We start from the raw sequence: 20549 nt of genomic DNA on the forward strand, positions 1-20549 counted from the left end.
GGGGGACCTGGGACATGTGCTCCCCGGGGGGGGTTCCCACCCCACGGTCACTTTGGGCCTTGTACCAGGCCAGGTTTTCTCCCCCCAGTAGTGTTCTATCTCCTCAGGCCTCCCCTGGGGGCTGGAGGGCTGGCCCGATGCCACTTAGAGATGGTGAGACGGTGGACATCACTAAGTTTGGCCCCACCTGGGGGAGGTCCAGGCAGCTTCTGGAGACAGAGCCCAGGAGGTGGCAGGGTGACCGGGGAAGGTGCTCCTGGAGGAAGAAGGAGGCTGGGGTGTTGGGAGGCCAGAGGGGAGGCCACAGCAGCCTGAGCACAGACCCAGGAGAACGCTAATGTCCACCCAGGAGGGAGGGTGGTGGCACTCGCTCAGAATGTCACCCCGGCCACCTGACAGAGAATGAACAGGCGAAGCACCAGTGGGGAAGCTGGGCTGGGGGGAGTTCTAGGTCAGCTGGGTCCATTTGTTACCAAGCACTAGGCCGGGAACACTTCAGAGGACAGACAGCTCAGGTGTCCAGCTGATGTCCCTGTGTGCCCTGGGGGGAGAGGTGGCACCCAGTCGGTTCAGTGAGGAGGCTGCCGAGGGGGTTGAGACCCTGCCACTGGGGAGCGCTGGGCCACATGCACAGCCTGGACCGGATGGGCTGGAGTTGGCAGGGCAGCGGGCGGCTTCCACATGGGTGACCCCGCAAGACGTCCTGTTTGGGAACACACTCTGGAAATAGGGCTCCCTGCACTGAAGGGTGGGGTGAGGACACCCTGACTTTGGCCCAATCCCCGGGAAGTGGTGGCTTCACTTTCTGAGCTGGAAGGGCTGAGAGTCTCTGTGCACCAAGTCTGCCCTCCCTCCAGAAGGGGGACAGTCCTCAGCAAAAACTCTGGAGGAAGCCAGGGGCAGACAGTCCACTGGGATTGGAAGCACGGAGGCTCAGGTGGGTGTCGGGTGGTCTCTCTGCCTCCAGCAGCAGTGTGTTCTCCGAGACACTTGTGCCCCCACCGCATGCCCAACGTCCCTAGGGTCTTTGGGGTGTTCCCTGCTGAGGCACCACCTCCCTCTTAACCAGGAAGAGCCTGGTCTGGCTGGCACTGGCCGCTGTGAGGACAGTGGGGGCTCAGGGTCAGCTGTGCGATGGCCAAGAGCCCTTACCTGCTCTGCGCCCCAGGAAGCTGCAGACTGGCGGCGCTGGACGTGGCTTTTCCCAGCCCTGCAGGCTCACAGCCTTGGGGCCATGCTCTCCTCCGTCCAATATGTTTGAAGGTGCCTGTCAACCCAGACTCTGATCCATCGCCAGGCCCCATGTCCAGCACCCCAAGTCCTCACTTCCAAAGCCATCTCACAGGGACTCTTCACTCAGCCAGACACCAGCCCTTGTGAGAGAAGAGAGAACAGTGGACCCTGGGGTACTCAGCCACCCCTGTATTATCTTGCCAAGGCACTCAGGCCACTGGCTTCTGCCCGGACCCCTGCCTAACGGTGGGTCTCCCCAAGGCGCAGCCGTCGGGCCCTGGGTGTCTGCCCTGAGCCATGTTGCAGGCCATGGGGGAAGCCAGAGTGTGGTTACCTCCTGGGCTAGGTGCACCAGCTCTGGCTTCAGACGGGGAGCCCCTGCTGTGCCCCCGATCCGTGCCCCACGCTCTCCGATGGGATCCTGGGCGTCCTCCACTTCTGCTGTCCTCCCGCACCCACGGAGTCACCTCAGTCCCCGTGAGGGGATGTGAGAGGATGGCGTCGAAGGGCAGGGTGACCAGCCAGAGCTCCCAGTGGATGGTCTTCCCAACTTCCAAAGAGTAGACCAGCCAGTGGGTACTAGTCGCCCCGTCCTAACAGGACAGATGCAGGCAGTGGGCCTGCAGTGAGGACCCGCCATCCAAGGCCGGATCCAGGACTCTCCCAAGAGCGTGTGTGGCAGGGAGGGTTCCATGCTGCAGGTGTAAAGTCTGCTCTCCCAGGAACTGCTCCTGGGAGAATCCGCCTCCAGCTGTAAAACAATCCGTGGGCATTTGGAACTGAAGCACTGGGTTGGAATATCCAGAGGCAGGGAGCGAAGGTCAGAAGCGACAGCACCCAGTGCTTCCTGGGGTGCATAAGGGACTCCCCAGAAGCCTTCCACCTGGGCCAGCTTCCTGTAGGAGAGTCCAGGACGAACCTCCACCTGTTCCCGGCACCCCAGCCCTGAGTAGAGTCTGGACCCCGTCAGCCTGTGCGGGCAGCCTGCTGGCTCTGAACGCAGGAGTGCGCTGACCTGTCTCCCAGCTCTAGTCTACACTTCATCAGCCTCACACCGTGTTTCTTCACAGACATGTCAGCTCTGCCCCACACCCAGCTCCCAGTGGGCAAAGGGGGCTTTCCCGGCCCCACGTGCTCCCCAGGTGTGCTTACAGGTGGGGTCTCCCGGTGCCAGGCTGAGTCCCTTTCAGCCGCGAGTTGACCTGAAGCGGCAGTTGTGCTCAGTGTGCTGGCCAAGGCTGGCCAAGGTCAGGGCCAGCCCTCTCAGGCTCCTGTGCCCTCCCTCCCCTAGCAGGTGCTCGGAGCGTCTCTCAGAGAAGGCACCGCTCCGGCTGTGCCCTGTGGGGCTGCACCGGGCTCGGAGTCTGGCAGTTGGCATCTCAGGCCCCAGGCCTTGGGGTGCAGGTTGTTGGGTGCTGGATCTAAGCAGAGCCCACTTCCCCACCCTCTGCACTGCAGCCCAGAGTGGGTGGCTTCCTGCCTCAGCCGTGCTGGGCACAGCAGGGTCCCTGTCCCCTGCACTGGTCAAGCTGCCAGGCGGCCAGGTGCTCTCCTGGCCTGAGGGTCAGGGCAGTCCCAGGTCTGCTTATCTGGGGATGGTGTCTGTCCCCACCCATGCCTGCACCTTTGCTCACATCTTCCCTGCCTTCTGACCTCACGCACGTATCTGCAGACTCTCTCTATCTCTTCATACCTTTATTTTCCATCTCCTCCCGTCTGCTCAGGCCTGGGGAGACAGCAGTGCTGCGTGAACCCAAATGCCTGCACTGCCCATCACACTCGGGGATGGGGAGCCTCCCAGCCACCCCCTGAGGCCCTGCTGTGCAGGGCTTCCCCTGGCTCAAGCTGAGCCCAGACCACACACACACACACACACACACCACACACACACCACACACACACCAGTCAAGCAGGTCACCAGGGTGCTGAGCCCCACCTGCCTGGGATTCCTGCTGCCCCTCCTCTTCTGAGAAACCTGCAGCCCCCGAACCCCAGTTCCTGAGGATGTCTCCTCGACTAGGTCAGGCTGCAGAGGCAGGGACTGTGTGTGTCCCTGCTGTGTCCCCAGAGCCCGAGCCCCCGCCCCTCTGGCCGTGCTCACCTGGCGTGATAGGTGATGGTGACCGCCTGGGAGCTTCCTGCAAACCCTTGATGCTGGCCTAGGAGAAGCTCCCAGGCTTCTCGGCTGCATTCTTTCCCCAAATTGCCACATAGCCTCCTGTGAGCTGAGGGCACGCCCGATGACAAGTGCTGCCAGCGTCAGCTCAGAGGCTGTGGGCGTGTGGGGCTCTGGGTGGGGAGCAGCAGTGCCCCACAGAGCTGCCTGGGTGGGCCGGGGCGCACCAGCTCGCCTGAGCTAGTCTAGAGCCGCATCCACTGCAAGCCGAAGACTTCCTTCTGCCCTGTTCACCCCTGTTGGCCTTCCGGAATAAGTCTGCCAGGGCCCGACACGCACGCCTCCATGCACCCTCCTGGGACGCAGCCTGGAGCTGGTGTCCCAGGCGGGTCGATAACCCCAGCACAGCAACCACTCTTCTGGGCTTGAATGGTTTCATTTACCAGTGCAGTCGAAAGACTCAATTTTTTAGCAGCCACAGCTCTGGCACTGTCACCTGTGCGATACTCATTTAACAAACGTTAGTGCCACCGCCTGTCTGGCACTGCTGGAGGCCACAGAGCAGACCCAGACCACCCCAGAGGGTGGCATTCCTGTGAGAGGACAGACAGACATGATCCTGGCCACGGGACAATGGCATTAAGTGTGACAGTGAACAAATGACGGGAGGAGGGAGGCCTGTGCCTGAGGGGAAGCGCATTTTCCAGGGCGCAACAGCCAGTGCCAAGGCACAGAGATGGTGTGTGAGGAACAGCTGGTGGAACCAGCCTGGGGAGAGGAGGGAGGTGAGGTCACGAGGCTTCTGAGCTGACGCACACTGACCCCACTGGGACAGACAAGACCCCAGGGAGGGCCAAGGACCACTCAGACCCATCACCCCGTCAGCTGGGCCGCCGGCTGATTTGGAATGTTGGCAAGAAGCCCCTGAGTTTGTGAGACTTCAGATAAACGCGTTGGAAAGCCCGTGTGTGCATGCCTCCCTCAGCCTCTGAAGGCCCCGCCAGGCATCCCAGGAGGGCATGGGGCTGTCAGGTGGGGTGGAGGCATGGCGCCCGGCTCTGTCGGACCTGCCTGCACACAGGGGTGACACCTACACATGCTGACTGCCGCCCCAGCCAGCGCTGCGGGTCCCCACAGCGACCCCTGGGCCGTGCCTGGCTGGGTGTGTGCCGCCGTGACCAGGCTGCAGGTCAAGCTCAGTCTTCCCAGAGAGCGGTGAGAGCCCATGGTTACTGGGTGAGGGCCCGATGGTGGCCAGCCTCCCCTCTGGGGGCCGTCAGAATGGGCCTCAGAGAAAGGGAGGAGGCCAGGCTGAGCGAGACGGAAAGCAGGCAGAATGTGCAGGCCCCATGCACAGTTGGGCCCCTACCACGGAGACTGGAGGCCTGGTGGGGGAGGGGGGAGCCCGGTTGTCTCCCTGGCACTTTGCTTCAGGCACAGACGTGGTCCTGCAGGCAGCCCAGTACCTGCTCCAGGAAGGTGTCCTGTGAGCTGCCCTAGCCCGACCTCCAGCTGCAGGGGCACAGGCAGACCAGCTCCCTTTGGGGCCCAGCCGGTGCTCAGGGAGGAGCAAGGCTGTGGGGAAGGGCCAGTCTCTCCCTCTTCCCTTCCAGGAGTTCACCACCTGCCGAGCTGTCATGCCAAAGTCCGAGCTGAGTTCAGCTGAAAGGGTTCTTGCAAGGGCAGGATGGGAACTATTTCTAACAGCTTTGGGGACTGTGCAAGGGTGGACACCACACACTCATGGTGGCTGTTTCTTTTTGGATTTAGCAAGCCCTAGATTTGGGGTATAGTGAGCACGGGGCTGGCGTCTACCCCACACTTTCCCTTAGAAGCTGGCCCCCATGTGCTAGCCGCTCAGCACAGTTCAGCCCCCTCCCCTGCTCGGTCACGAGATGTGGACCTGAATGGGGCAGCGCCACCGGGCAGCACCACCGGGCAGCGCCACCAGGAGGCCCGGCGTGTGCATTGCCCTGTGCATGTCCGCGTGCGGCTGTGTGTGTGCTCACACGTGCATGTGTGAGCTGGTTCCCGTGGGCTTGAGGGTTTCAGCCTATGGCACTAAGACCTACTCCCCATGTGGCCATGGGTGCTGGGCCTGGGTTTCAATCCTGGCTCTGTCACTCAAACCCTCATCTACCTCTATGAGGAGTCAGTGAAGAATGGGTGCTATACAGGCCAGGACAGACCTTGGCAGGCGCCGGGTGATATCCACTTACCTATTGAGTTATTGTCACCCCCACACATGTCTGACGGGGTGTTGAACCCTGAACACAGGTCACCAGGGAGGCTCCCTGGCCTGACCCCAATGGGAAAAGCTGGGCTCCCAGGGGAGTGCGCTGGGAAGGGCGTGATGTGAGGGAAGGGGCTGAAGCCGTCCCTTGGAGGCTTGGTTCACTGAGAGGGTGTCATGGGGTCACAGAGGCCTTTCCAGCTTGAGAAGCCACCAGACAGCCCTAGGGCAGGACCCCAGAGAAGGCCTCGGAACAGGCATGCCTGACGCCAGTGTGCCCCACGGGCCTCAGCCTCCTGCTACTTCCCAAAGGCCAACCCGACACCAGAATCCCTGAAGGCAGCTGCTGTCGTCTTTGTGCAGTGACAGCAGTAGCTCAGAAACTGAGGAGAAGATGCCGGAGAGTCACATCCAAGAAGCAAAACCACATGTGGGACAGCTGCCCCTTTCCGTCCTGAGCAGCAAAACTTTTATTCTGCTTCTTCAGCCGAGAACTGCTCACCGTCCCCAGCCTGCAACTTCATGGAGCGCGAGGACCCTCCAGGGCACCCCACACCCTGGACCCGGCCTGGTCTGTCACTACCTCTGAGAGGACTCATGGTGGCCTTGTCCAAGGGCAGGCTGCTGTCCCCTCTGAGCCTCCACAGCGGGGACGTGGCCAGCAGCCATATCTCTCTCAGGTGTGGCTGTGAGGGTGACCCAAGCAGGGGAGTGAATGCACAGAAGGTGAAAAGTACCCGGTGCAGTTTCTAGGAACATTGTAATTACCCTGCACAGTGTCAGCACATAACAAGAGATCAACAAACAATAATCGAATAAAACACAAAAATGCCACGACAGTCACATAATAGCTACAGACACCCACATCCAAGGTGGCCCTCATGGCACCCTGCAGGGGCCAGTGTCCTTTGATGCTGGGTTACGAGGGGACACAGCAGTCCTGCCCCCCACACACCTGCCACCTGCAGCCTCCTGCTCTTGGGTGGGAATGATTTTGTGGCCTCATCCTGGTGGGTTCGAGCTTCTGCACACTGAGTAGGCAGCTGCAGCGTACTTCACGGAGCTGGCCAGGCTTCTGAGGGATGGCCCTGGGGCGGGTCTGGCCTCACACCTCACTACGGCTTTTCCTTTCCTTCTCCCTGGTACAGCGGTGCTGGGCTTGGCTGGTGACCTCCGGTGCAGTGTGGCGAGGATTTGGGGGTGGGGAGGGGCATTGTGACTGCCATTTAAAAATATCATTAGTGAACAGAGCAGGGTCAGGGGTCAGGTAGTGGGACGAGCCTCTGGACACTGCCAGTGTGTGCAAGTGTTGGCCGGTCCAAGCACTGCCCCCTCCCTGAACCCCCCCCACCCCACCCGCCCAGCTTACCTTTCTGGAGATAAACTGGAAAAGGAAGGCAGTGTTAAGTTTCTAAGAAGGCCCCAAGGTTGTCAAAATCCTTTACTCATTAACTCAGTAATGCTGAGAACATTCTGATGGCTGAGGTGCCCTCAGTTCGGGTCAGCTGAGCCTTGCCCCACGCCCTGCATTTTGGGGCCTTGGGGCCTGAGAGGAGGAGTGTGTCTGGCCGAGCTCTGCCTCTGGCTTACCGGGTGCCCCCCCATGGGAGGCCCTGGCAGGTGTAGGATGGGCACACGTGGCCGGCCGACGAGGGACAGGACAAGCTCTTTTCTCCAGATCAGAGAAGCCACTCCAAACTCCTGACCACCGACCTGGTGTCGGGAAGGCCCACCCCCCACCCCCAGCTGGTGCTCTAAGCTCCTCTTCCCAACCCTTCGTGGTGCCCTCCAAGTGGCGCAGGGGTAGGGCGATCAGGGGATTGCTCTCTGCACTCCCCCTCCCCTGGGACCTCACCGGACTGCCCTGTGAGGGCAACCCCCATGGGCTTTCCTTCTCTAATGCTGGTCTCACGATCTGAAGATCAGTTTTAGTGCTGATGAGCTGAATGTGAGTGAGAAAGTCTACTGCCAAAGAGCAGAACGCCTGCCCGAGCCAGTGCTGGCATGTTGATAAGTGTGTCCTGTGTCATCTGTAATCCTGACCTGTGGTCGTGGCCTGTGGCCAGCGCAGAACCAAGCGGAATCTGTCAGATAGACCTGACATGGCAGGCATGCCTGCTCCCAGGAGAGGAGCAGGAAGGAGGTCAACTGGCCTGACCCACGCCTGTGGTGGCCACCATTGGGGAGAGGCTGTCAGGACACGCAGCCCTGCAGTTGTGCTGCGTGGGGCCATCGCACCAGCCCAGCTGCCTGCAGGAGCCCGCAGGACTAGCCTAAATCCATGCTGCTGGGCCCCAATGCCTGACTCTGGGACATTAAACAGGACACTCACCCCTGGAAGAAGGTTCTCCTGTGTCATAATGTGCCCCTTGGGTCGGCACCCCGATCCCGCATCAGGGGGAGCAGGGGAGGGTCCAGGTTCCTTGGGCAGCCTGGCTCTGCGCCCACCCTCCTGCCACTCGGGTAGCCCATGCCTGTGCGTGCCGTGGTGGGGCGTGTCCGTGCCGTGGTGGGGCGTGTCCGTGCCGTGGTGAAGGAGTGTGGGTAAGCGATCCCTCCTTCCTGTTGCGTGGCCAAAAGCTAAAACTAAAGGAATTAAATGAGAACTACCTCCTTCTGCGTTTTTGGGGCCTGAGGAAAAGGCACTCAATAGACCTTCCTTGCAAGAACCTGGTTTCCGTCTTCAACTATCATCTTACGATGAGGAAACCAAGTCTCAGAGGGATAAAATACTCCTGGTTTATAAGTGGCAAGACCGGTCCCGCTTAAGAAAGCCGTGTGATGTGCAGAAACATGACTCTGACCCCCTGCACCTGCTGCTCCGTGGGGGCCACTGCAGAGGAGGCTGGGGGGCAGTTCCCAGCTGGGCCACTCAGCAGGGCCTGCCCTCGCCCCTTAGCCTCCTGCATTTGGGGCAAACAGTGGTTCCTGGGAGCACAAAAGCTGCCCCCATGAGGGCACCTCGGTTCAGCGTTTGCCTCCAGAGGCGGTTGCATACGTTGGTGGAGTTTTCTCAAAACCCGGTGCCATGCAGGGCCCGGGGTCGGCAGCGTCTCATGGTCCTCGCGCACTGGGGAGCACTTGTCCTCTGGCTGCACTGTGTCAGTATCACAAATCAATCGTGCCATCACTTCCTGCTGCTCTGTGGCCTGTGATAAAGTCCTGGCCTCAGGGGACGGTGCTCGGAGCACCCTGATAGTGGTGACCATGACACGGTGGTCACGTAAGCGGGCACAGGCTCACTTACAGCACCTTGGGATGTCACCCATGCATAGTGTCTGCAGAAAAGATGTCCTCAGAGGAAGAGGCCTTGCTGGACTTTCTCAGGTGAAGGTGTAAAGGTCAGTGAGATCTAAACTCGCTTCCCTTCAGGGCATCTATTTGCAAAATCCTTGTAGACTTTTCGGTGTCCCTTGTGTCTCCCAGCTCCACTCCAAAGTGAAATGTTTGCATCTTTGCTTCATTGGGTCTCACAATGAATTTCATCTGTGCAGTCCGTCTCCAAACCTCCAGCCACCACAACTCCAGTCGAGGACATTTCTGTCCTCTCACGACAGGCTTCCCCTGATGCAATTAACCTTTTATGTTCTTATAACTGTGAACAATAACGCCCTGTGGTTTGTCCAGCCCCGGGGGCCTCAGCTTCCTCACTGTGGGACAGCGTTGCCCATCCTTGCCCTTCCACGGTGTTTTCGCCATCTCACGTGGGGGAAGGGCGTTCACGTGGTGGTGTCCAGGATCTGCCTGACTCTGATGTGACACCCTCACTTCCACCTGCCTTCTCTGCTTTTGCCGGTGTGCCTGTCACTCTGGGGCTCAATGAGTCATTGGGCGAATAAGGTCCCAGTGACCCGATCCCCAGCTGCCTACCGCCGTCCTGCCCTGTGTGTCATTAAAACTGTGGCATGGGCTCTGCCCTCCCTCTCCTGAGGTCTTAGGTGGACCCCGGCCCCAATCCGGCTCACCCCAACTCCGTGTGCCATGTTTAGGCCTCTTTCCCACCCAAACTTACCTGCCCTGGACCCTCCGCTTCTCTCACACCTGTTCCAGCTTCACTTGAAGATAGATCAGTAGAAATCCTCCAATCTGAAGCACTTCCCCAGTCTGTACTTAAGTCACTCACTAAATTGGGCCGTTATTTCTTCAGACTTTTTTCTTCCTCATCCTGTCTCTCCTCTCCTCCTGGGACTCCAGTTACTCACAGATGAACTTTTGGATATTGTCCCTCAGGCCAGTGAGGTCCTTCAGTGTGTAACTTTCCTTCCCCTCATTCGGTTGGAATCATTTTTAGCTGCTGGTCTTCAAGTTCACCATCTCTTCTCTCCTCTCTGTCTGCTGTTAAGCCCATCGCTTGGATTTTTCTTTCAGATATTGAATTCTTCATTTCTAGAACTTCCATTTGGTTCTTTGAGACATCATCTATCTCAGCGGTCAGCTGCCTACAACCCATGGGTTGGTCACCCATTTTTGTAAATGAAGTTTTATTGGAACACAGCCCTGACCATGTGTTATGTATGTTATGGCTGTTTTCATGCTAAATGGCAGAACTGAGTCGTTGCAAAGCAGACTGTGTGGCCCACAGGCCTGAATGATCTACTGCTTAGTGCTCTTTTTCTCTTTTTCCCCATCTCCACCCCCCTGTTTGCGGCCATCAGCTTGTTCTCTGTATCGATAGGTCTGCTTCTGTCTTATTTTGTTTATTCACTTTTTTGTTTCTTTTAGGATTCCACAATATAAGTGAGATCGCATAGTATTTGTATTTCTCTGTCTGACTTACTTCGCTTGGCACAATACCCTCTAGGTCCATTCAGGTTGTTGCAAACGGGAGGCTTTCATCCTTTTTTATGGCTGAGCACCGTCCCGCTGTATAAATGCACCCTCTCCTCTTTACCCATCATCTGTCGATGGGCACCCAGGCGGCCTCCACGTCTGGGCCACTGTAAACAACGCTGCAATGAGCATCGGGGTGCATGTGTCTCCTCAAATTAGCGTTTTGGTTTTCTTTAGATAAATATGCAGAAGTGGGATTGCTGGGTCATAAGGTAGTTCTATTTTTAATTTTTTTGAGGAACCTCCATACTGTTTTCCATAGTGGCTGCCCCAGTCTGCAATCCTGAGGGTTCCCTTTTCTCTATATCCTTGCCAGCACTTGTTGTTTGTTGGTTTATTGATGATGGTCATTCTGACAGGAGTGAAATGGTATCTCAGTGTTTTGTTTTGTTTCTTTTTTGAATTTCTTTGATGGAGCATCTTTTCATATATCTATTGGCCACCTGTATGTCCTCGTTGGACAAGTGTCTTTCATGTCCTGTGCCCATTTATGAAATGGATTGTTGTTTTTTTTAGTGTTGAGTTGTATGAGTTCTTTATAAATTTTGGGTATTAACCCCTTATCAGATGTATCATTGGTGAATACCTTCTCCCATTCAGTAGGATCCCTTTTTGTCTTGTTGTGCAGAAACTCTTTAGTTTGATGAAGTCCCATTTGCTTATTTTTTATTTTGTTTCCTTTGCCTGAGGAGACATATCCAAAAACGTATTGTTAAAAGTGGTGTCAACGAGTTTACTACCTACATTTTCTTCTAGGAGTTTTATGGTTTCAGGTCTTAGATTTCAATCCTGGTTTAGTGATGAACTCCTTTAGCTTTTTCTTGTCTGGGAACACCTTCTGCAAAAATATTTACAGGAGATGGTGTGACAGATAAAGGTAAGTGACAATGAGGGTACAGAAATAATTCAAAGTAGTAAATCCGTGATTCAAATGTATTCTTCAAAGAAGAAAGTCCTGGGAGGGACCTCGGCACCGCCGTTCAGTGTGGCCCAGCGAACTGTGTGAACTTGTTGTGATCAGGGGAAGCAGGGTTTCACCGTGCAGACCGAAGGCCGTGGCCAGCCGGCCGAGAGGCCCAGCCTTTCTCTGTCCTCACGTCTGTCACTCACGACGGCTCAGAATTGCAGAATTTGCTGCTTCTAGGAGCCCACTAACAATTTTCCTTTTTCAATTAAAAAATCTGCAAAGTTTGCTTGAGTTTTGTAAACATGCGGTGTTGAAAACATTCTGTGGTTTGTGAGCAGAAGGGCCAGCTCTCCAGGCCCACTCAGGACATGGGGCTCCCTGCACCGCCCTCCCCAGGACAGGACAGGCCTCCACTGCTCTGTGTGCCTGCAGCCTGGGAGCATGCATCTGAAACACCCTTGCAGGTGGGAGGTGTGGGCTCAGTTAGATAATATGTGCGGCATCATAAATGTCATTGTCCCCTGCCCTGGGCTCCGCGTTGGCACATTTACTGTGATTCCTCGCAGGTGCTGAGGGAGCTCAGCTGGTATGTGCTGGTCGGGGAGGGCAGGCTGCTGGGGAGGGCCACACGGCGCCCGTCCCTGTCCTGGAAGAGTGCTGAGGGGACCCCAAGCCTTGTCTGTGGACAATGCTGGACAGTTAGTGCTGAGGACCAACGTGCACATGTGTGTGCCTGTATCTGCGTCTCTGTGTCTTTCTCTGTGTGTCCGTGTGAGTGCCTGTGTCTGCATACGTGTGGGTGCCTGCGTGTACCTGAGTGTGTGACGTTTCAGGTCTGACCCTGACCTGCTCATCCTCCTGAGCTTCCTTCCGGTCACTTCTCTGGGGGATCTCTCCGTGCGCTCTGGTTACCGAGTCCTCAGGGTTCGTTGACCGTGGCTCGCACACGTTAAAGTAAAACCAGAGGATTTACTGTACTATTGCATTTGCGTGGACTCAGCTGAATATTGTGGACAGATCCTTGGAGGCAGCAACCACGCAGGGCCTGACCCTGGGTCCTGGCCCAGCTGCATGCCAAGGGGCATGAAACAGTCAGCGATGACCTTCCCGAGCCCCCAGTACCCGCTTTGTCGGGGGCCCTGGTCCAGAAATGGCTGGCTGGCCGCTGGTGCCTCTTGACCTCAAACATCGGTCAGAGGGTTTGTAATTAGAACTAAACGCGTGTGTCCCTGTCGTTACCACCCTGTGGCCATGGCATTTGCACTTAATTAGCTGCAACTCCCCGGCCTCAGCAATCAGTTACCTGTGGGCTTGGAAGTCACTTTGTTAACATCCCTGTCTGGAGGGACCTGCCAACCAGGGGCTGTGACTGGCTGGGGCTCCCCAGCTGCCCGGTGGCCTCGTGTCCTTGGCACACTGATTTTGTCCTGAACAGACTCCTGTGCGGCCTCCCAGTTACTATCACTTGACGCTGTCGGGCCTGCAGGTGTGTCGGTGTTTGTCCAGTCGGAGTTTATGCCACTGCAGCAGCACGAGCGGGGAGCCCGTGTCGCCCTGCGAAGCTTTGTCTTAGCTCTGGTTTGGGCGCGGCTGCCAGTGTCAGCAGCAGCTCACGCACATGGGAGCCGGTCTGCCCGTGACACACGATGAGGTGCACAAGCATGGCAGCACTGCCCTTCCCCCGGGAAGGCTCTGGCTTTTCCCCAGCACACACGGGGGTTTTGATGCACAAGATTGCACCAAACGCTTGCTTCCCCGTCGCAGGTACCCTTGTGGTGCGCGGCCCTGGGATGGGCCACGTGTGGACCCCAGGGCTGTGGGTCCTGAGGAGGTGGCCAGGTGACTGCCCACACGTGCCTCCTGGGCCCTCGTCTCTGTGGAGACAAGGCTGGAAGGGAACTCAGGGTCTCCCCAGTGCCCTTGGCGTGCTGCTGGCCAAGCCCCCCTGAGCACGTGGTCCCTACAGTGTGGATCGAGGTGCTGGGCTCTCTGGTGACAGAGACAGTGTTATGCTTTGGTGGGAGTAGGGTCGCATCCTGGAGCTCCTCCCCCTGGGGCTCTGTTTCCCGCCCCCACCACCCTGGCACCCTCCTTGCATGCAGCCCCAGAAAACCAAGCTGCCAGTGGCAGCGGTGACCCACCCTTCAACTGGGGGTTGCTGCAGAAGGACCGGGCTGTGTCCTCCCGCCCCTCTGCACGGGCCCGGCCATGTGAGCGGTTCTTACCGTCGCCACCACCCTTTTGTCTCAGTAAATTTTCACAATAACCCTGAGATGTGAGAACTGTCACCCTGTCCTAGTAAAGTGCAGACTGTGGCAGGAAGGGCGTGTGTGGCCGACAGTGACGTGGGCCCTGACCGACAGCCAAGTCCCTGCCTGTGCCACGGACCAAGCCACGGTGGCCAGGCCAGCTCCGGCCAGAGAGCCTCACTGCCAGAAGCAGGAGTGGACACCGCAGGACACTGTGGGCTGGAACTTGGCTTACCAGCTTCTAAAATGCCCATTATGTGCTTAATTGCTAAACCACTAGCAAACTGCCACTTTTAATCCATCGAGTCTTCAGTTTAATGAGCTCATTACAATGCAGCCTGCTGTCTGAAGGGAGCTCATGGGAGATGGGGAGCCCCGACTGGTCCCAGGCTGGTGGGATGCGCTCGTGAAGAAATCCCACCAGCCAGAGGACTCCTAGTTCTGGGTGAAAATGGAGAACCTGGACAATCTCAGACTGCTGCCCCCCACTCATCCCCAAGCCAGAAAGGGCTGTAACCAGAGGCCGACCGTGAAGTGGACGAAGAACAGAAGTTGGAGGCTGACAACCCCCCCAATATTGGGGAAAAGAAAGGAACTCAGTGCTGAGACGTGTCCTTGCTCCAAGGGCGTTCTGGCAACTCTCCTCACGCCCAGACAGAAGAAACTAGCCAAGTGACCCGCACAGGTGAGGCAAGTGAAAAGCTGCTGGTCTGCCCTTCCTCTTCCTCACGCCACTCAGAGCCCAAGCGTGACCGGCAGTGTCTGTGTGGTCCCAGGACATGACCCTGCGACATAGGCGCCAGGCTGATGTCGGTCCGCAAATGTGAGAAGGTGAAACCCAGTGTGGAGACAGAGTCCCAGAGAGCAGTTTCCAGGCTCTCAGCCTCACGTGGAAAGGTGCTGGCTCGGGTAGTATTTGGCCATCAGCTGTGACTAGTTGGCCATTGACCACTGCTATAACTGCTGTGGCTGCCCTAGCAAGCACGGATTGTCGCTAGCTAGTGGGTTGGTTGGCAGAGAAGCGGATGGCGGATTGCGGATCGTGTGGAGCCTACTTCCTGTGTCTCTTCCGGCCTCCAGTGAGACTGGGGTGCAGGAAGACCCCTCAGGGGAACTGGCATATGTTTGCTTTTGTGTCTCAACCAGCCACCAGCGAGACTATAGTGCTATGACTCCCCTATCTATGGCTCCGTTGTTGTTCCTTTTTGGCCTCACCATCTCCTGGCTTTCTTGTGCAGGGAGCGGGAGCTGAGTCCCTGCATGACACCCAGTTACTCCAGGGAAGAGTGAAGGGGTCCCCGTGAGGATGTGGGAGGCGCATGCCCAGCCTGGGTACAGCGGGTCGGCCATGGACATTCGGGGTCGAGGGGAGGCTTTTCCTCTGGGGTTGGGCAGGTCCTTCAGTTTCACAAGTAGTTGAAAATATTTTCTTTGTTAAATTCAAGTAAACTTAAATTGAATATTAAACATTTAGTAGGAAACAGAGGACTAGGAATGGCTTTTTAAAGCATAACACAAAACTCAGAAGACGTCAAACAAAAGACCAACACAGTTACCCAAAGAGATGTCTGCTCACAGCAAAACAACCTAAACCCTGTGAACAGACAGGTGGCCATGCTTTGACAGTGAAAATATGCCTGGGCCAGTATATGGAGAGCGACATGATGACAAGAAAGGGCTTGAGGACCCATGAAGCTGTGAGCAGACGCTGCAAAAAAACAGTTTGCAGAAGAGCAAAGACTATTTTCCAAATGTGAAGAGGAACTCAGATAAACCCCCCAGGGACTCCATTTCTCACCTGCCTGGTCTGCAGTCGGCCTGTCTCTCATCCACCCATTTCCCAAATTAATAAGGTTTTATAGTAACCAGCTACCATACAGGAATGCAGCAAACGCTTAGCCGAGGGTGCCAGCAAGGACTTCCAGGTCCCCAAGTGCCAGGTTTGTGGTTTTTTCAAAGATGAGCCTTGCAACCCTCCACACTCCCCACTGGCCCTGCAGTTGTCAGAGGGAAATTCCCGACTGATTCGTGGTGAATCTCCAACTGGGGGGAGATGGTGGCTAAATGCTGTTGTGAGCTTGTGACCTGAGCCAGTTCTGGGGATCCCCTCTGCCTGTTCAACCAGGGGGCCTTCTAGAGTTCAAAGGTCACTCAATTCCCCCCAAGCCCGGCCCTGGGCCCAGTGACCTGCGGTGCTGTGTCTTTTGGTCACTGGATTTCATCTTCCAAGAGGCCAACAGGCCAGTGGGCAGCAAGGATCGCCAGCCCCCGGGGGCCCTGGGAGCATTGCTGGCGTGGCACCGTCATGGGGCCCTTACAAGGCAAGAAGGGCAGGTGGGGGCAGAGGGTTGCCACAAGCAGAGTGCCTTCTGGAGCCCAGCAGGAAGTGCAGAACAACAGAAAACACATGTAGAAAAACGTGGCTTCATGAACCTCCAGTGTGGCTCCCAGCATGGCTGGCTTGGGGCTCCTGGGAATTCGTGGTGGCAGGAGAGGCACCTGCATCAATGGCCCAGCCAAGGACAGAGATGTCGGCCGGGATGGAGTGAGCCAGCCACAGAGCCGGCCCTGGCGGGGCCACCGCCTTTCTAACCCAAGCCCATCAGGGAACCAGAAAACCATGGACTCGGCCCACTTGACATTAATGAGCCATCAGGGAGGCTCTGGGTGGACACCTGCCCAATCTTTTCCAGACTGCATGACGGAGGGGCTTCCGAGCCGCTAGAATGCAGATTTCTGGGCTGGCCCAGGACCTGCTGAGTCTGGCGTCTGGGGTGGGAACCCAGGACCTGAAGGGGGTTCTAATGAGCTTGGCTGTCAGGGCCACAAGCCACAGGGAGGGAGGGCACGGCCTTCCAGATCTCTTCCCAAAGCACTGGACGGCCTCCAGCGTCCCAGGGCCCAGGACAGTGCAGTGTCCTGTCCCAGGAAGAGGCTGTCCCATCCCTCCGTGCCCTTGCCTGCAGCTAGCCCTGGGGCAGGTGCTGCCAAGGACAGGGCTCTCACATGCACTGTCCTTTCTTACCCTCGTCATGGCCCCTCCCGAGCCCAGAGAGGACACCGTCCAGGGCCACGGGCCTGGAAACCCCACTGAGGCCAAACCCTCTGGCTGTTGTCCAGCTGAGCAGCCAGGCGTGGCCAAGGACGTCCAGGGAAGTGGGCCTCCATGTTCAGAAACAGCCTCCCTCCTTCCTGGTGCCACGCGTCACGCCCTGGCATCTTTGGGAATCCTCGGCCACATGGCCCCCATCAGGGTACCCCAGCTCTGTGGGCTTCCTGGGAGGCTGCCCGGGGTGGGATGTCACACGGAACGGCTGACCCTGATCCGAATGCGAGATGCATGGCGGGCTGTGGGGGCTGCAGGTGCTGGGCCTGTCACTGAGATGCTCAGCCGCATCATCGGAGAAGGAGGGGGGAAGGGGAGGGGGCATGGGCGTGACAGTGAGGACACAGGACAGGAGACCGCCTTGCTCCCCCATAGTGGCCCTATAATTACAAGTGAGGAAACAGGCCAGGGAGGAGCTGTGGCGCTGGCTGGGTGCAGCGACCTGCCAGCAAGGGTGTGGGCGGATCAGAACCAGCAGACCCACCCCTCCAGCCTTGCCCAAGAATTTCCCCAGAAGGGGTGGGTCTGCGCAGGGCAGGACCCTCGTGGGGCAGCGCCCTGTGCCCTGCGCGGCTGGGGTCCTGGCAGCTCAGGAGACGGCTCACCTCAGAGTTTCAAAGGCCTCTCAATAAACAACTTCGTGAATGAAAAGTCAGTTTTGCCAAATGTTGCCCAAGGGGTCCAGCGCTTCTGTCAACATTCCAACTACTTTGAAATGAGGCTTAACACGGAATTCTTGTCACTTTTTTGGAGTCTTAACAATAGAACAAAGAGAAATGAGCCATGTAGGTCTGTGCAGGCGGGGGTCCCCCCACCCTCACTCCTGGCAGGGTGGCAAACCCTCGGTGGGGAGAGCTCTGGGGTCCCGTGGTCCCCGGGAGCTCGAATGTGGTCAGTGCAGCTAGTTCCTGTTGGGGAACCCTGGACACCCCGGCCCTGGAGCCTGTGTGCTGAGAGCTGTGACCCAGGGAGAGCCAGGCAGAGGCCTGACCTGCATGGGGCCCCTCAAAATGCAGCTGGACTTCAAGCAGGGCAGGCTTGGCACCTCAGGACAATTAGGGCGAGGGTAGACCGTGGTCACCAGGTGCGGGACGGAGGGACGAGGGCCAGAATGGGCCACATGGGGCCTAGGGACGTGGGTGCCCTATGCCCTTCCCACCCAGCTCAGCCTTTCATTTCAAGACTTGGCCCAGCCTGGCTGTCGTCCTCCTGGGCTCCCCATGGAAGACAAGGGGTCATTCTCTGGGTAGGAGGCGGGGAGACCCCTGAGGAGGATGTCCTCTGGCCAGGTCCTGAGGAGGCGGCTGACAGCCGACTGGCTGGGCCTCCAGGCCACGTGAGTGGGACAGAAGGAAGCGTTTACAGACTGGATGTGGGGCCTTAGTTTGTGGGCCCGTGTCTGTCCTGTGGTGCCAGGATGGCCCCCTGATGCCCCCTTCCCCCACAGGCTTCCACCTGTCCCACAAGGTCACCAACGTGGTCCCTGAGAGCGCACTGCTCATCGTGCTGGGGCTGGTCCTGGGCGGCATCGTCTGGGCAGCGAACCACACCGCCTCCTTCACGCTCACGCCCACCGTCTTCTTCTTCTATCTGCTGCCGCCCATTGTGCTGGACGCCGGCTACTTCATGCCCAACCGGCTATTCTTTGGCAACCTGGGCACCATCCTGCTGTACGCCGTCATCGGCACCGTGTGGAACGCGGCCACCACAGGCCTGTCCCTCTATGGCGTCTTCCTCAGCGGCCTGATGGGTGAGCAAGTGCTGCCATCTACCAGGAGGGCTCTGGGGCGGTGACATCCGGGTGGGCTCTGTGGGTGGGCGACAATGGGTTGAGCGCTGTGAACAGGTGACATCGGGTGGGCTCTGCGAGCAGGTGACAATGGGGTGGGCTCTGGGGCAGGTGACAATGGGGTGGGCTCTGCAGGTGTGATTAGTTACAGTTATCAGCGATGCTTTAGGAAGTCAGGACATACCTAAAGTTACATGGCCACCTCTGACGGCTGGACCCAGGGGAAAGTCTCGGGGTTTGGAGCAGGGTGACTGGCACCTGGGACATAGCTGGTCTGGCTGGGCATTGGCCCAGAGCAGCGCCTAGGGGCCAACGAGTCTGTCCTGTTCCTGGATAAACAGCGCTAGGAGGGCAGGGTCCACCTGTGCAGACCAGTGGCTCAACCCCAGACGCACCCCTCCAAGGAAGGGTTAGCTTGGGCCGGGCCACAGATAGACCTGGCAGTGGGCATCCTGAGTGGCTGTGCAGGTGGGACAGCCCAGGGACAGGCCGTGCAGAAGCTCCGGGCAGCCAGGGAGGCCCCTGCAGCAGGGGAGACTACAGATCTTCTTGCCCGAGGTAGACGGAGGGTCTGGAACACGCAGCTTACTGGCCTGAGCCTGCAGTACAGCCCACAGAACCATCTTGTTAGGACCAGTGGGGGTTGGACTGTCCTGCCAGGAAGGGCAGGCTGCTCCCAGCCCCAGGGCGCTTCCTGCGTAGAGTGCAAGCTTCTCGAATGAATCACGGGCTCCTGAGGGTCCTCCACAGCTCGGGCTGATGTGCAGGGAGGCGTTTAAGGACTGACCAGCTTGGACGGCAAGAGTGCGTCTGAAAGCCCCTGGTGCTTGCACCCAGGAAGGACAATGCTGTCACATCTGCCCACTGACAGCATCTGGATGGAAAGGCAAACGCTATCCCCATTCCAAAGGGGCATTTAAAACTCACTGGACGCTGGTTCTTCTAACACCTGTCACCTCCTCAAAGCACTGTGGGGCTTTTGGAGCTCTCAGCAGACTGCCTTTGGGGGGTAAAATCCCTGCACAGACCACCTTCTCCCAGGGGACCCTGGGGGCCCGTCCCTGAGGGAGAACTAGGCTCCTGTGGACGCCCTGACCAGCAACTTGGGGCAGCGTCCAGCCCACATGGACTCAACTCTCCCTCCCTCAAGGTCTGACTGGCTCTCGGGCCCCTGGGGTCCACTCAGGGTGGGGAGGGGAGTGGACGCCAACAAGGCAGGTGAAGGCCCCAGCCAAGTTCCACTGACCAAACCCGGCTGGAAGCAGGCGTGACCCCCCAATGAGGCCACAAGGGCATTGACATGCGCCACCCCGAGGTGGGCCCGTGGCTGGGAACCAGCATTTGCATATGGCCTGTTGGTGACCTGGGACCTGAGATCCAATGGGGAGGTTTACAGAGGCTGAACGTGTGTCGCAGCGTGGCATCTCCACCATGAGCGAGCAGCCGGGACGGTTCCTTCCAGGGCCTCCTCCCTCCCCCAGCCCTGCTCCTCCCCCACAGCACCCCATGCCTGTCATCCATCGCCCTCCCCTACTTGCCCCGTTGCTCCTGCAGTCGCTCCTGTTGGGGGCTCTCAGGGTTTCCCCAGGGCAGTCACGGCCCCCAGGATCCACCCCATCACCTCCCTTCATCCTGAGTGTGTGTCCTGGCTGAGACATCACTTCCCAGGGGAGCCTTTTCCCACCCTGTCAAGTCCCTGTCCCCTTCCCTGCATCTGTATTCACGTTGCCCTAGGCTGCCAACTCCCCAGGGCCTGGGTCTGATGGCATGTGTGATGGCCCGGCACCTATGTGTAGCAGGCTCCCAGGTGGGCTGGCCAGGTGGAGTCAGCCAGGCCTGAGGGGAGACGAAGGAGAGAATCCGGGGCAGCCATCTCCTGGGGATGGCTGGCGCTCCGCCCTTTTCTTAAAGGGCTGTGTGGCCCAGGGAGGAAGGCCGGCAGAGTGACCCAGGTCCCCACACCGCCCGCCAGAGCCCTAACACAGACTGAGGCCCCACCCTGGTGGCCCCAGCACAGCAGTCACCAGGCCAGCAGCCGGAGGGAGCTCCCAGGAGGGAAGGCCCCCTCTGGGTCCTGGTGGTGGTC

At 58.3% G+C, this 20549-nt stretch overlaps 1 protein-coding gene across 2 annotated transcripts in view; it reads left to right on the forward strand.

The window, feature by feature from the left end:
* The window catches only part of SLC9A3 (solute carrier family 9 member A3), a 39631-nt gene that overhangs the window by 3806 nt on the left and 15276 nt on the right, over positions 1-20549 (forward strand). For both annotated transcript variants that reach the window (XM_019744591.2, XM_019744592.2), the window contains exon 2: positions 18122-18424. In XM_019744591.2, the coding sequence (XP_019600150.2) occupies positions 18122-18424 (303 nt within the window). The remainder of the gene's footprint in view (positions 1-18121; positions 18425-20549) is intronic.

This window comes from Rhinolophus sinicus, linkage group LG03, assembly GCF_036562045.2.
Source record: "Rhinolophus sinicus isolate RSC01 linkage group LG03, ASM3656204v1, whole genome shotgun sequence".
Lineage (NCBI taxonomy): Eukaryota > Metazoa > Chordata > Mammalia > Chiroptera > Rhinolophidae > Rhinolophus > Rhinolophus sinicus.